The sequence below is a fragment of the Oncorhynchus keta genome, chromosome 4 (genome assembly GCF_023373465.1).
Source record: "Oncorhynchus keta strain PuntledgeMale-10-30-2019 chromosome 4, Oket_V2, whole genome shotgun sequence".
NCBI lineage: Eukaryota > Metazoa > Chordata > Actinopteri > Salmoniformes > Salmonidae > Oncorhynchus > Oncorhynchus keta.
Window position 1 is genome coordinate 75,920,498 of NC_068424.1, and position 13,925 is coordinate 75,934,422.

General features: G+C 48.0%; 1 protein-coding gene across 1 annotated transcript; it reads right to left on the minus strand.

The window, feature by feature from the left end:
* Positions 1-5,678: 5,678 nt before the first annotated feature.
* On the minus strand, positions 5,679-13,785 carry LOC118378410 (protocadherin-20-like). Its single transcript, XM_035765387.2, has 3 exons — positions 13,661-13,785; positions 9,787-9,980; positions 5,679-8,220 (listed from the first exon to the last, which is right to left on the minus strand). The coding sequence occupies exons 1-3, from the start codon at positions 13,682-13,684 to the stop codon at positions 5,787-5,789; spliced, it is 2,652 nt and encodes an 883-aa protein (XP_035621280.1). The 5' UTR covers positions 13,685-13,785; the 3' UTR covers positions 5,679-5,786.
* Positions 13,786-13,925: the final 140 nt, after the last annotated feature.

Consider the following 13,925-nt stretch of genomic DNA (forward strand, 5'->3'; position numbering starts at 1 on the left):
CTGGTCTACACAACAGGCAACACAACTCCCTACTCTATAATCACATCTGGTCTACACAACAGGCAACACAACTCCCTACTCTATAATCACATCTGGTCTACACAACAGGCAACATGACTCCCTATTCTATAATCACATCTGGTCTACACAACAGGCAACACAACTCCCTACTCTATAATCACATCTGGTCTACACAACAGGCAACACAACTCCCTACTCTATAATCACATCTGGTCTACACAACAGGCAACACAACTCCCTACTCTATAATCACATCTGGTCTACACAACAGGCAACATGACTCCCTATTCTATAATCACATCTGGTCTACACAACAGGCAACACAACTCCCTACTCTATAATCACATCTGGTCTACACAACAGGCAACACAACTCCCTACTCTATAATCACATCTGGTCTACACAACAGGCAACACAACTCCCTACTCTATAATCACATCTGGTCTACACAACAGGCAACACAACTCCCTACTCTATAATCACATCTGGTCTACACAACAGGCAACACAACTCCCTACTCTATAATCACATCTGGTCTACACAACAGGCAACACGACTCCCTACTCTATAATCACATCTGGTCTACACAACAGGCAACACAACTCCCTACTCTATAATCACATCTGGTCTACACAACAGGCAACATGTCAGGGGTCTCTTCTATAATCACATCTTGTCTACACAACAGGCAACATGACAGGGGTCTCTTCTATAATCACATCTGGTCTACACAACAGGCAACACAACTCCCTACTCTATAATCACATCTGGTCTACACAACAGGCAACATGTCAGGGGTCTCTTCTGTAACGTTGTCCTGAACAGGGCCTTTGACAGGGAAGAGAGCTGACACGACTCTATTCTATAACAGACAATCACATCTGGTCTACACACTACTCTTCTAACAGCGTATTCTGTCCTGGCTGGGTTCTGTCCTGGCTGGGTTCTGTCCTGGCTGGGTTCTGTTCTGGTTGGGTTCTGTTCTGGTTGGGTTCTGTCCTGGCTGGGTTCTGTCCTGGCTGGGTTCTGTCCTGGCTGGGTTCTGTTCTGGTTGGGTTCTGTCCTGGCTGGGTTCTGTCCTGGCTGGGTTCTGTCCTGGTTGGGTTCTGTCCTGGCTGGGTTCTGTCCTGGCTGGGTTCTGTTCTGGCTGGGTTCTGTTCTGGTTGGGTTCTGTCCTGGCTGGGTTCTGTCCTGGCTGGGTTCTGTTCTGGTTGGGTTCTGTCCTGGCTGGGTTCTGTCCTGGCTGGGTTCTGTCCTGGCTGGGTTCTGTTCTGGTTGGGTTCTGTCCTGGCTGGGTTCTGTCCTGGCTGGGTGAAATGTGATCTAACACTACATTAGTGAAGTGAGAATGGCAGATATCGGGTGATGGAGGGAGGGCTCGCTCTGTGACTTGAGATGGTGGTGTGCCTTGCTGCTGCTGCTTCTCACCTGTCTGATGACCCATACAACCCCTCCCCCATCTGCCCCCCCAGCCTCTCACCTGTCTGTTGATCCATACAACCCCTCCCCTCCCCCATCTGCCCCCCAGCCTCTCACCTGTCTGTTGACCCATGCAACCCCTCCCCCATCTGCCCCCCAGCCTCTCACCTGTCTGTTGACCCATACAACCCCTCCCCCATCTGCCCCCCCAGCCTCTCACCTGTCTGTTGACCCATACAACCCCTCCCCCATCTGACCCCCCCCAGCCTCTCACCTGTCTGTTGACCCATACAACCCCTCCCCCATCCCCCTCCCCCATCTGCCCCCCAGCCTCTCACCTGTCTGTTGACCCATACAACCCCTCCCCCATCCCCCTCCCCAGCCTCTCACCTGTCTGTTGACCCATACAACCCTCCCCCATCTGCCCCCAGCATCTCACCTGTCTGTTGACCCATACAACCCCTCCCCCATCCCCTCCCCAGCCTCTCACCTGTCTGTTGACCCATACAACCCTCCCCCATCTGCCCCCAGCCTCTCACCTGTCTGTTGACCCATACAACCCCTCCCCCATCTGACCCCCCCAGCCTCTCACCTGTCTGTTGACCCATACAACCCCTCCCCATCCCCCTCCCCAGCCTCTCACCTGTCTGTTGACCCATACAACGCTCCCCATCTGCCCCCCAGCATCTCACCTGTCTGTTGACCCATACAACCCCTCCCCCATCCCCCTCCCCAGCCTCTCACCTGTCTGTTGACCCATACAACCCTCCCCCATCTGCCCCCCAGCCTCTCACCTGTCTGTTGACCCATACAACCCTCCCCCATCTGCCCCCCAGCCTCTCACCTGTCTGTTGACCCATACAACCCCTTCCCCATCTGCCCCCCAGCATCTCACCTGTCTGTTGACCCATACAACCCTCCCCCATCTGCCCCCCCAGCCTCTCACCTGTCTGTTGACCCATACAACCCTCCCCCATCTGCCCCCCCAGCCTCTCACCTGTCTGTTGACCCATACAACCCTCCCCCATCTGCCCCCCCAGCCTCTCACCTGTCTGTTGACCCATACAACCCTCCCCATCTGCCCCCCAGCATCTCACCTGTCTGTTGACCCATACAACCCCTCCCCCAATTACTCCCCCGGCCTCTCACCTGTCTGTCCATATGCAATTTATAGCCCCTCACTCCGTCTCTCCCACTGCATCCTTACCGCTTCCACTGTCACCACCCCTCCCCACCACCTCCCACCTGTCTCTCCTGCCTTCCCCAATCCTCACCACACCACACCCCACCTCCTCAGCCTCCCTACCTACCTGATCCACGGCCTCCTGCAGTCCTCTAAGCAGCTCCTTGGAGGAACTTTCATCACCTCCCCTCAAGAGGAACATTAAACCCTTTAGTGTGTCTAAATACCCGAGAGCAGCCATCAGTCAGAGAGGGAAATCGGAGAAAGCTCTAATCAACTTAACCTGGGCCTTACCTCAGTTTAGACCAGACCTGGGTTCAAATAGTATTTGAAATCATAAAAGTCTTTGAGCATTTGCTTGAGGCTCCCTGGAGTGCCAGATGGGCGGAGTTTGCATGTTTCAGGTATTATTCTATTGGTTCCGTTGCGGCAGACAAGCTCAATTAAGCATAGATCAAGTATTTGAAAGATTTCAAACACTGTTTGAACCCAGGTTTGTATGAACAAGATCTCAGTCTTCAGGCCAAGAGCTGCTCTGTGTTTCTCTCCTCACTGTCATCATTAAGGGACTAGCGTACAGTTGCTTAACACCTGATACCCCACACAGACAGTTCATGGTCTTCTCACTACTTCAGGTTTACAGTGAGTGACTATTCAGTTCACCTACTGTTTATTTAGGGACACAAGTAATTTTCATGTCTTGTTTTTGTTGTTTTATTCCTTAAAGAAAAAAACAGCTGGTGCACAAATAGAAATAGAGGGGTAGCTGTCTCCCAGGTTTGAAAACACTAGATCAAAGAATGTTGGGTCTTGTTAGGCATTTTGTGTTCGGCTGATAGATCAGATAATGGAAACAAAACATAAAGATCTCACTAGGGATTAGGCTAAAGATAATGTAAACCAAACATAAAGATCTCACTAGGGATTAGGCTAAAGATAATGGAAACAAAACATAAAGATCTCACTAGGGATTAGGCTAAAGATAATGGAAACCAAACATAAAGATCTCACTAGGGATTAGGCTAAAGATAATGGAAACAAAACATAAAGATCTCACTAGGGATTAGGCTAAAGATAATGGAAACCAAACATAAAGATCTCACTAGGGATTAGACTAAAGATAATGGAAACCAAACATAAAGATCTCACTAGGGATTAGACTAAAGATAATGGAAACCAAACATAAAGATCTCACTAGAGATTTGACTAAAGATAATGGAAACCAAACATAAAGATCTCACTAGGGATTAGGCTAAAGATAATGGAAACCAAACATAAAGATCTCACTAGGGATTAGGCTAAAGATAATGGAAACCAAACATACAGATCTCACTAGGGATTAGGCTAAAGATAATGGAAACCAAACATAAAGATCTCACTAGGGATTAGGCTAAAGATAATGGAAACCAAACATAAAGATCTCACTAGGGATTAGGCGAAAGATAATGGAAACCAAACATAAAGATCTCACTAGGGATTAGACTAAGGATAATGGAAACCAAACATAAAGATCTCACTAGGGATTAGGCTAAAGATAATGGAAACCAAACATAAAGATCTCACTAGGGATTAGGCTAAAGATAATGGAAACCAAACATAAAGATCTCACAAGGGATTAGGCTAAAGATAATGGAAATCAAACATAAAGATCTCACTAGGGATTAGTCTAAAGATAATGGAAACCAAACATAAAGATCTCACTAGGGATTATGCTAAAGAGAATGGAAACCAAACATAAAGATCTCACTATGGTTTAGACTAAAGATAATGGAAACCAAACATAAAGATCTCACTAGGGATTAGGCTAAATATAATGGAAACCAAACATAAAGATCTCACTAGGGATTAGGCGAAAGATAATGGAAACCAAACATAAAGATCTCACTAGGGATTAGACTAAGGATAATGGAAACCAAACATAAAGATCTCACTAGGGATTAGGCTAAAGATAATGGAAACCAAACATAAAGATCTCACTAGGGATTAGGCTAAAGATAATGGAAACCAAACATAAAGATCTCACTAGGGATTAGGCTAAAGATAATGGAAACCAAACATAAAGATCTCACAAGGGATTAGGCTAAAGATAATGGAAATCAAACATAAAGATCTCACTAGGGATTAGACTTAAGATAATGGAAACCAAACATAAAGATCTCACTATGGATTGGACTAAAGATAATGTAAACCAAACATAAAGATCTCACTATGGTTTAGGCTAAAGATAATGGAAACCAAACATAAAGATCTCACTAGGGATTATGCTAAAGAGAATGGAAACCAAACATTAAGATCTTGTGATTAAAATCACTTTCACTTTGTGTTTTCTTCTTCTCACATTTACTTACATACAAATTCAAAACGTGTATCCCTTATTGAACATCAACGTCTGCCTCTGTTGACAGGTCACATTTATCTCGTTAATGATTTCCTTGAATGTCTCAGATTTCATTCTCACTCACATTTTGATTAGATATATGCTGTGTCCCAAATATCACCCTATTCCCTATATAGTGCACTACTTCTGACCAGAGCCATTCCAAAAGTAGGGCACTATGTTGGGAATAGGGTGCTATTTGGCATATAAACAAACAAGTCACACAGTCTTGTCTTTGTTTGCATTACTTTGGGTTAGTTTCTGCTGCTAATTTTAGTCTACAATTTGCTGAAGTAAATTAAATATTAAGCTCACAGCAAATGAAGAAAGAAATGTTCCTTTCATTTGTTATACTTTTTATTTATTTTACTAGGCAAGTCAGTTAAGAAAAAATTGGAACAGTGGGTTAACTGCCTGTTCAGGGGCAGAATGACAGATTTGTGCCTTGTCAGCTCGGGGGTTTGAACTTGCAACCTTCTGGTTATTAGTCCAATGCTCTAACCACTAGGCCACCCTGACATCAATGATGTTCTTTAATTCATCACCTCACCTTAATATTAAAGCTGTTTTCTTTATTTCTTCAGTCCTTCATTCATTTGCTTGATAAAATGTATATTGGATTGTATCAGACATTGAACCAGAGCGTTTCATTTTAGAATATTGAAAGAGAGAGACTCCTTTGTGTGAAAATAGTGAAAATGTATTTTAATTGTATTTAATTTTAAGCATTTCATGCTTTTAAAAAGGTATACAAGAAACGTCAACAATTCATAATATAGAGTCCAATCAGAACAAGCCTCTCTCTCGTTCTAAGAAATATCTCTCCGGAATGCGTAGAGGAATCTGATTCTCCTCATTTATCTCCCTCCTCTGCTGTTGTTCCCCTCTAGATCTCTTCCTCTGTTTCATGTATAAAACAACCGTGGCCAGAAACAGACAGAGCGAGGCCACCATCATGCCCAGGCCTAGCAGCAGGATCAACTGAGTGTGTCTGTCGCAGACGGGCATCTCGGAGGGGGTTTCGGAGGGCGTCTGTGCCAGTCTGTAGGGCAGGGATCTGGGCATGGTGTCCAGATGGCATGGTTCCAAGGTGTCGTTGACCAGCAGATTGACCCAGACGGTGGTGTGGAGGGGTGCTGGTTTCCCACCGTCAGTCACCACGATGAACAGGTGGTGCATCCCCAGGTCCTTACCCATGAGCCTCTGGGCTAAGGTCACGTTACCAGACCGAGCGTCCAGCTGGAAGGGACTGCTGCTGTGGTGATGGGATGATGTAGAGGTGCCCGGTGGTTCCCGCGCTGCAATGGTGTATGTGATCTCCGAGTTTAACCCTGAGTCCTTGTCGATGGCGTAGATCTTGGTTACCATGGTGCCCGTGGTGGTCCCAGTGGAGATGGTGAGACACGACAGGTTGCTGCTGGGAAGGATGACCTGGGGCTGGTTGTCGTTGACATCCTCGATGAACACTGTTACCCTGGCGACGGAGGTCAGAGGTGACGGGCGTCCGTTGTCGGTGGCGAGCAGATCTAACTCGTAGCGGTCCTGCTTCTCGCGGTCGACATCGGCCATGCAGCGCAGCGTCCCCTGGGCGTTGTCTATGACGAAGGGGCTGCCACTGCTGTTCACCACCCTCACCTCCACATCCCCGTTAAGCCCTGCGTCTATGTCTGACACCCCCACCTTCCCCACCTGGGCCAGGAGAGGTATATTCTCAGGGATGAAGAACATGAAGTGAGGGGTGATGAAGACAGGAGCGTTATCATTCTGGTCCAGGACGGTGATCGTCACCATCACAGAGGACTCTAATGGAGGAGAGCCGTTATCTCTGGCTACAACTGTCAATCTGTGAACATCCTGTTGTTCTCTGTCCAGTGGTACAGAAACTGTCAGCTGACCTGTGTTCTGGTCGATTCTATAAAGGGCTATCGCTGCCGCCGTGTGTGATGGTCGATCCAGTTTGTAAGTGACCTGCCCGTTCTGACCGCTGTCTGCATCCTGCGCCCTAACTTTCAGCAGAAACGCCCCAGGGGGGTTATTCTCCTCTATGTCTATCAGATAGTGACTCTGGAGAAACTGTGGAGCATTATCATTCACATCCACCACCCTCACCTGGATCTCTCTCCTGGGGAAGCCGTAAGCTGCAGGCTCTTCAACATCACCACGCATCACTACAGAAACATGATATTCACTCTTCACCTCGTAGTCTAAAGGCTTTGATGTCGACAGGAGGTATTTGCCATTCTGCCGGCTCAAAGAGAACGGCACCTCTCCTTCAATGGAGAGATACGATGAGCCTCTAACACTAGTAGTATCCCCCGGTAGCTCTAGCAAAGCCAAGACAGTGGGGGGCTGGTTTTCCTGCAACACTATCGTCTGGTTTTGATGCTCTGCTATGAACCTGATCTTTATGCCATTCTCCTGGTATGGAGCGGGGAGCAGGGATACGGTTACCTGAGTGTCTGCAGGGGGGCAGTGGGGGCCGCTGGCTAACACTTTCAACACCACCTCCTCTCCCCTGTCACTAACACTGTCACTGTGGCGGTCTCTGAGGTCTCCTCTCAGGCTGATCAGGCCAGTGTGACTGTTCAGACTGAAGAGTTCCCTTGCCCGTTCTGAGACCTTGGGGCTGAGGGAGTAGGTAATGGCAGCGTTGGGGCCCAGGTCTAGGTCTGTGGCTCTGACCCTGGCTACTACTGTGTCTCTGGGTGTGTCCTCTGTAATAACCACCTTCTGGGTGCTGCCCAGGGTAATCTCTGGGCAGTTGTCATTCACGTCAGTCACTTTTATGAATAACGTTGCTGTGGCGCTTAGTGGGGTAGAACCACAGTCTGTTGCCACTAGAGTCATCTCATGAAGATCCTGCTTCTCGCGGTCTAGTCCTTGTCGCACAACCAAAAAGAAAATGGCCACTTCATCTTCTTCTTCTACTGTCACACTGAAAAACCCACCGGCGCCCTCTAGGTGGTACTGCAGCTGTCCGTTACTTCCCATGTCTCTGTCCTCTGCCTGGTCGTCCAATAAGAAACTGGCCCCTACAGCCACATCCTCAGAGACACTCAGATGGATCTCAGTGTTGTCAAAGTGAGGAGCGTGGTCATTGATGTCCTCTACTACTACCATGAACTTCACCAGCTCTGCCTCAGGGCCCACGATGGCGTCGTGTGGGACGATACACTCCTCAGCCTGGAGTTGGTCAGGACACAGGGCCTCTCGGTCCATCCTGCAATAGATAGATGGATAAATTACTGTTACAACATACACTATATATACAAAAGTACGTGGATACCCCTTCAAATTAGTGGAATCGGCTATTTCAGCCACACCCGTTGCTGATAGGTGTGTAAAATCTAACAGACAGCCATGCAATCTCCATGGACAAACTTTGGCAGTATAATGGCCCGTACTTAAGAGCTCAGTGACTTTAACGTGGCACCGTAATAGGATGCCACCTTTCCAACAAGTCAGTTAGTCAAATTTCTGCCCAGCTAGAGCTGCCCGGACAACTGTAAGTACTGTTATCGCGGCTGTGGTAGGCCACACAAGCTCACAGAGCGGGACCATCGAGTGCTGAAGTGTGTAGGGTGTAAAAATCGTCCGTCCTCGGTTGCAACACTCACTATCAAGTTCTAAACTGCCTCTGGAAGCAACGTCAGCACAATAACGATTATTCGGGAGCTTCATAAAATGGTTTTCCATGGCCGAGCAGCTGCACACAAGCCTAAGATCACCATGCGCAATGCCAAAGCTCACCACCATTGGACTCTGGAGCAGTGGAAACGAGTTCTCTGGAGTGATGAATCACGCTTCACCATCTGGCAGTCCGATGGATGAATCTGGGTTTGGCGAATGCCAGGAGAACGCTACCTGCCCCAATGCATAGTGCCAACTGTAAAGTTTGGTGGAGGAGGAATAATGGTCTGGGGCTGTTTTTCATGGTTTTGGCTAGGCCCCTTAGTGAAGGGAATTCTTAACGCTAGGGCATACAATGACATTCTAGATGATTCTGTGCTTCCATCTTTGTGGCAACAGTTTGGAGATGGCCCTTTCCTGTTTCAGCATGACAATGCCCCTGTGCACAAAGCGAGGTCCATACAGAAATTATTTGTCGAGATTGGTGTGGAAGAACTTGACTGTCCTGCACAGAGTCCTTACCTCAACCCCATCGAAAACCTTTGGGATTAATTGGTACGCCGACTGCGAGCCAGACCTAATCGCCCAACATCAGTGCCCGACTTTACTAATGCCCTTGTGGCTGAAGTGTTCCAACATCTAATATGAAAGCCTTCCCAAAGGAGTGGAGGCTGTTATATATATATATTTTTGTACCTTTATTTTACTAGGCAAGTCAGTTAAGAACAAATTCTTATTTTCAATGACGGCCTAGGAACAGTGGGTTAACTGCCTGTTCAGGGGCAGAACGACAGATTTGTAACTTGTGAGCTCAGGGATTCGAACTTGCAACCTTTCGGTTACTAGTCCAACACTCTAACCACTAGGATACCCTGCCGCCCGTATCAGCAAAGGGGGGACCAACTCCATATTAATGCCCATGACTTTGGAATGAGATTTTCGACGAGCAGATGTCCACATACTTCTGGTCACATAGTGTAGATAATTACTTTGCTACTAGTCAAGAGGAAGTGTCTTTATCAGCAGCCGCTATATATTACAAACATACAGCAATAACAAATGTCAAATAAGTGCAGAAATCCATCCAGTTATGTAAAGAAACAGTCAGAAGGCCTGTAGGCTACCACATCTCGAATGAGTTTCCATAAATAACCACCTGTTGTCGGTGGTGTAGACATCCCCTGTCCCCTGGTCCACCCTGAGGTAGAACTGGGTCAGGAGCTGGTAAAGGGGGGGGAACGTGGACCCGATGGACCCGACCCGGACCCCAGCCTCCTGCTCCTCTGGAACCGAGAGCCGAACAGAACCGTAGCACAGGATCTGCCTGAGATGGACTGTGACCAGCACGTTCTAAAGGAGAACATAGAAATGAAAACGTAGGACTTGGAACACTTGGTGTGAAGTAAACCACTGATATGTACCACGTTCTAAAGGAGAACCTGAATAGGGAACTTAAACACTGGAGAGAAATTGTTGTGAGGAGAAAAAACATTCATCTGAGGAAATTATAATCCTTGGAATTTCCCCCTGAAGTAGGCTAGGATGAAAAAATCTTCCCTCCTTTAAAGATCTATTATCAACAGTGACATTTCTACCTCAGTGGCTCATTTAAAACAAGGGACTGTTCCTGAGTCCTAAATGGCACCCTATTCCTATTTAGTGCAGTACTTCTGACAAGGACCCAGTGCAGTACTTCTGACCAGGACCCAGTGAACTACTTCTGACCAGGACCCAGTGAACTACTTCTGACCAGGACCCAGTGAACTACTTCTGACCAGGACCCAGTGAACTACTTCTGACAAGGACCCAGTGCAGTACTTCTGACCAGGACCCAGTGAACTACTTCTGACCAGGACCCAGTGAACTACTTCTGACCAGGACCCAGTGAACTACTTCTGACCAGGACCCAGTGAACTACTTCTGACAAGGACCCAGTGCAGTACTTCTGACCAGGACCCAGTGAACTACTTCTGACCAGGACCCAGTGAACTACTTCTGACCAGGACCCAGTGAACTACTTCTGACAAGGACCCAGTGCAGTACTTCTGACCAGGACCCAGTGAACTACTTCTGACCAGGACCCAGTGAACTACTTCTGACCAGGACCCAGTGAACTACTTCTGACCAGGACCCAGTGAACTACTTCTGACCAGGACCCAGTGAACTACTTCTGACCAGGACCCAGTGAACTACTTCTGACCAGGACCCAGTGAACTACTTCTGACCAGGACCCAGTGCAGTACTTCTGACCAGGACCCAATGCAGTACTTCTGACCAGGACCCAGTGAACTACTTCTGACCAGGACCCAGTGCAGTACTTCTGACCAGGACCCAGTGAACTACTTCTGACCAGGACCCAGTGCAGTACTTCTGACCAGGACCCAGTGAACTACTTCTGACCAGGGCCCAGTGCAGTACTTCTGACCAGGACCCAGTGAACTACTTCTGACCAGGACCCAGTGCAGTACTTCTGACCAGGACCCAGTGAACTACTTCTGACCAGGACCCAGTGCAGTACTTCTGACCAGGACCCAGTGAACTACTTCTGACAAGGACCCAGTGCAGTACTTCTGACCAGGACCCAGTGAACTACTTCTGACCAGGACCCAGTGAACTACTTCTGACCAGGACCCAGTGAACTACTTCTGACCAGGACCCAGTGAACTACTTCTGACAAGGACCCAGTGCAGTACTTCTGACCAGGACCCAGTGAACTACTTCTGACCAGGACCCAGTGAACTACTTCTGACCAGGACCCAGTGAACTACTTCTGACCAGGACCCAGTGAACTACTTCTGACCAGGACCCAGTGAACTACTTCTGACCAGGACCCAGTGAACTACTTCTGACCAGGACCCAGTGAACTACTTCTGACCAGGACCCAGTGCAGTACTTCTGACCAGGACCCAGTGCAGTACTTCTGACCAGGACCCAGTGAACTACTTCTGACCAGGACCCAGTGCAGTACTTCTGACCAGGACCCAGTGAACTACTTCTGACCAGGACCCAGTGCAGTACTTCTGACCAGGACCCAGTGAACTACTTCTGACCAGGGCCCAGTGCAGTACTTCTGACCAGGACCCAGTGAACTACTTCTGACCAGGACCCAGTGCAGTACTTCTGACCAGGACCCAGTGAACTACTTCTGACCAGGACCCAGTGCAGTACTTCTGACCAGGACCCAGTGCAGTACTTCTGACCAGGACCCAGTGAACTACTTCTGACCAGGACCCAGTGCAGTACTTCTGACCAGGACCCAGTGCAGTACTTTTGACCAGGACCCAGTGCAGTACTTCTGACCAGGACCCAGTGAACTACTTCTGACCAGGACCCAGTGCAGTACTTCTGACCAGGACCCAGTGAACTACTTTTGACCAGGACCCAGTGCAGTACTTCTGACCAGGACCCAGTGAACTACTTCTGACCAGGACCCAGTGCAGTACTTCTGACCAGGACCCAGTGAACTACTTTTGACCAGGACCCAGTGCAGTACTTCTCACCAGGACCCAGTGCAGTACTTCTGACCAGGACCCAGTGAACTACTTCTGACCAGGACCCAGTGAACTACTTCTGACCAGGACCCAGTGCAGTACTTCTGACCAGGACCCAGTGCAGTACTTCTGACCAGGACCCAGTGAACTACTTCTGACCAGGACCCAGTGAACTACTTCTGACCAGGACCCAGTGCAGTACTTCTGACCAGGACCCAGTGAACTACTTCTGACCAGGACCCAGTGAACTACTTCTGACCAGGACCCAGTGAACTACTTCTGACCAGGACCCAGTGCAGTACTTCTGACCAGGACCCAGTGCAGTACTTCTGACCAGGACCCAGTGAACTACTTCTGACCAGGACCCAGTGAACTACTTCTCACCAGGATCCAGTGAACTACTTCTGACCAGGACCCAGTGCAGTACTTCTGACCAGGACCCAGTGAACTACTTCTGACCAGGACCCAGTGAACTACTTCTGACAAGGACCCAGTGCAGTACTTCTGACCAGGACCCAGTGAACTACTTCTGACCAGGACCCAGTGCAGTACTTCTGACCAGGACCCAGTGCAGTACTTCTGACCAGGACCCAGTGAACTACTTCTGACCAGGGCCCAGTGCAGTACTTCTGACCAGGACCCAGTGCAGTACTTCTGACCAGGACCCAGTGAACTACTTCTGACCAGGGCCCAGTGCAGTACTTCTGACCAGGGCCCAGTGCAGTACCTCTGTGCACTATTTGGGGAATTAGGGTGGCATTGGGGACAAATCATGTGTGTGCAGCAGTATTGTAATATAATCTGATGCATCTCACCCCCCACCCCCCTCCCCCATCCACTTACTATTCAAACCTACTTCACCATGACTAATGACAAAACATGCTTGTGGAATTATAAAGAATCATTATAAAAAAGCACTTAACAAAACACATGCAGATCATTTACATTACAATTTACATATTTACATGACGATGTTCCATATTAAATAATAGTGAATAATAGCTCTCCTTGAGCATTATTCTTTATACACCCAAGGAGTGTAGAGTGTCTTCTTTTTCATGTGCTCCCAGTCACAACAGTAACCCATTAACTCAAGGACTTTGTGACTTTTTTCTCAACAATATCCCATAACCCATGACCTATCACCCATATACTAGCTCCCTGTGATATGAGAGGTACCAAAACAAGGACCAAGTAATGATCAACAATAATACTATGCTGCCAGAGTAACTAAATAAACAGGTTACGAATGAATGTAGTCAAAGATAACACTGTCATATTGCCTTCTATTAGCTTCCAGAGAAAACTATTCATCAGTCTGTGTCAATGCATGAACGAGAAGATGTAGTCACAGATACTGCACTCATATTGACCTATGGCGGTTCACTGACCTTTGGTGAACTAATATTTATTAGACAATTACATAGATACAAGAATGGCATATATTAAGATATAATATGACAGATGATATGACAGATACATTGCCGTACAGTGATTCATTAATTAAGCGATAAGGAAATTCTCTAATGATTGACTGACCTGAAGGAGTACAGCCCAGTTCATATTTTCATCCGTCCCATGGCCCGTAGCCTACACACATGACACCTGTCTGGGTTTCCTCTGCCTCCACCTCTGCTAAGAGTAGGAAGACTGGGGCTGGAGGTAGCTGTACCTGTAGCCTACCTGGATACTGTTAACACCGTCTCCTCCCCTCCCACCCCTCCCACCTGTCACTCTGCCAGACTAGTGTAGGGAGGAAGACTGGGGCTGGAGGTGGGGTTGTACACCTACTGCCTTATTTGGG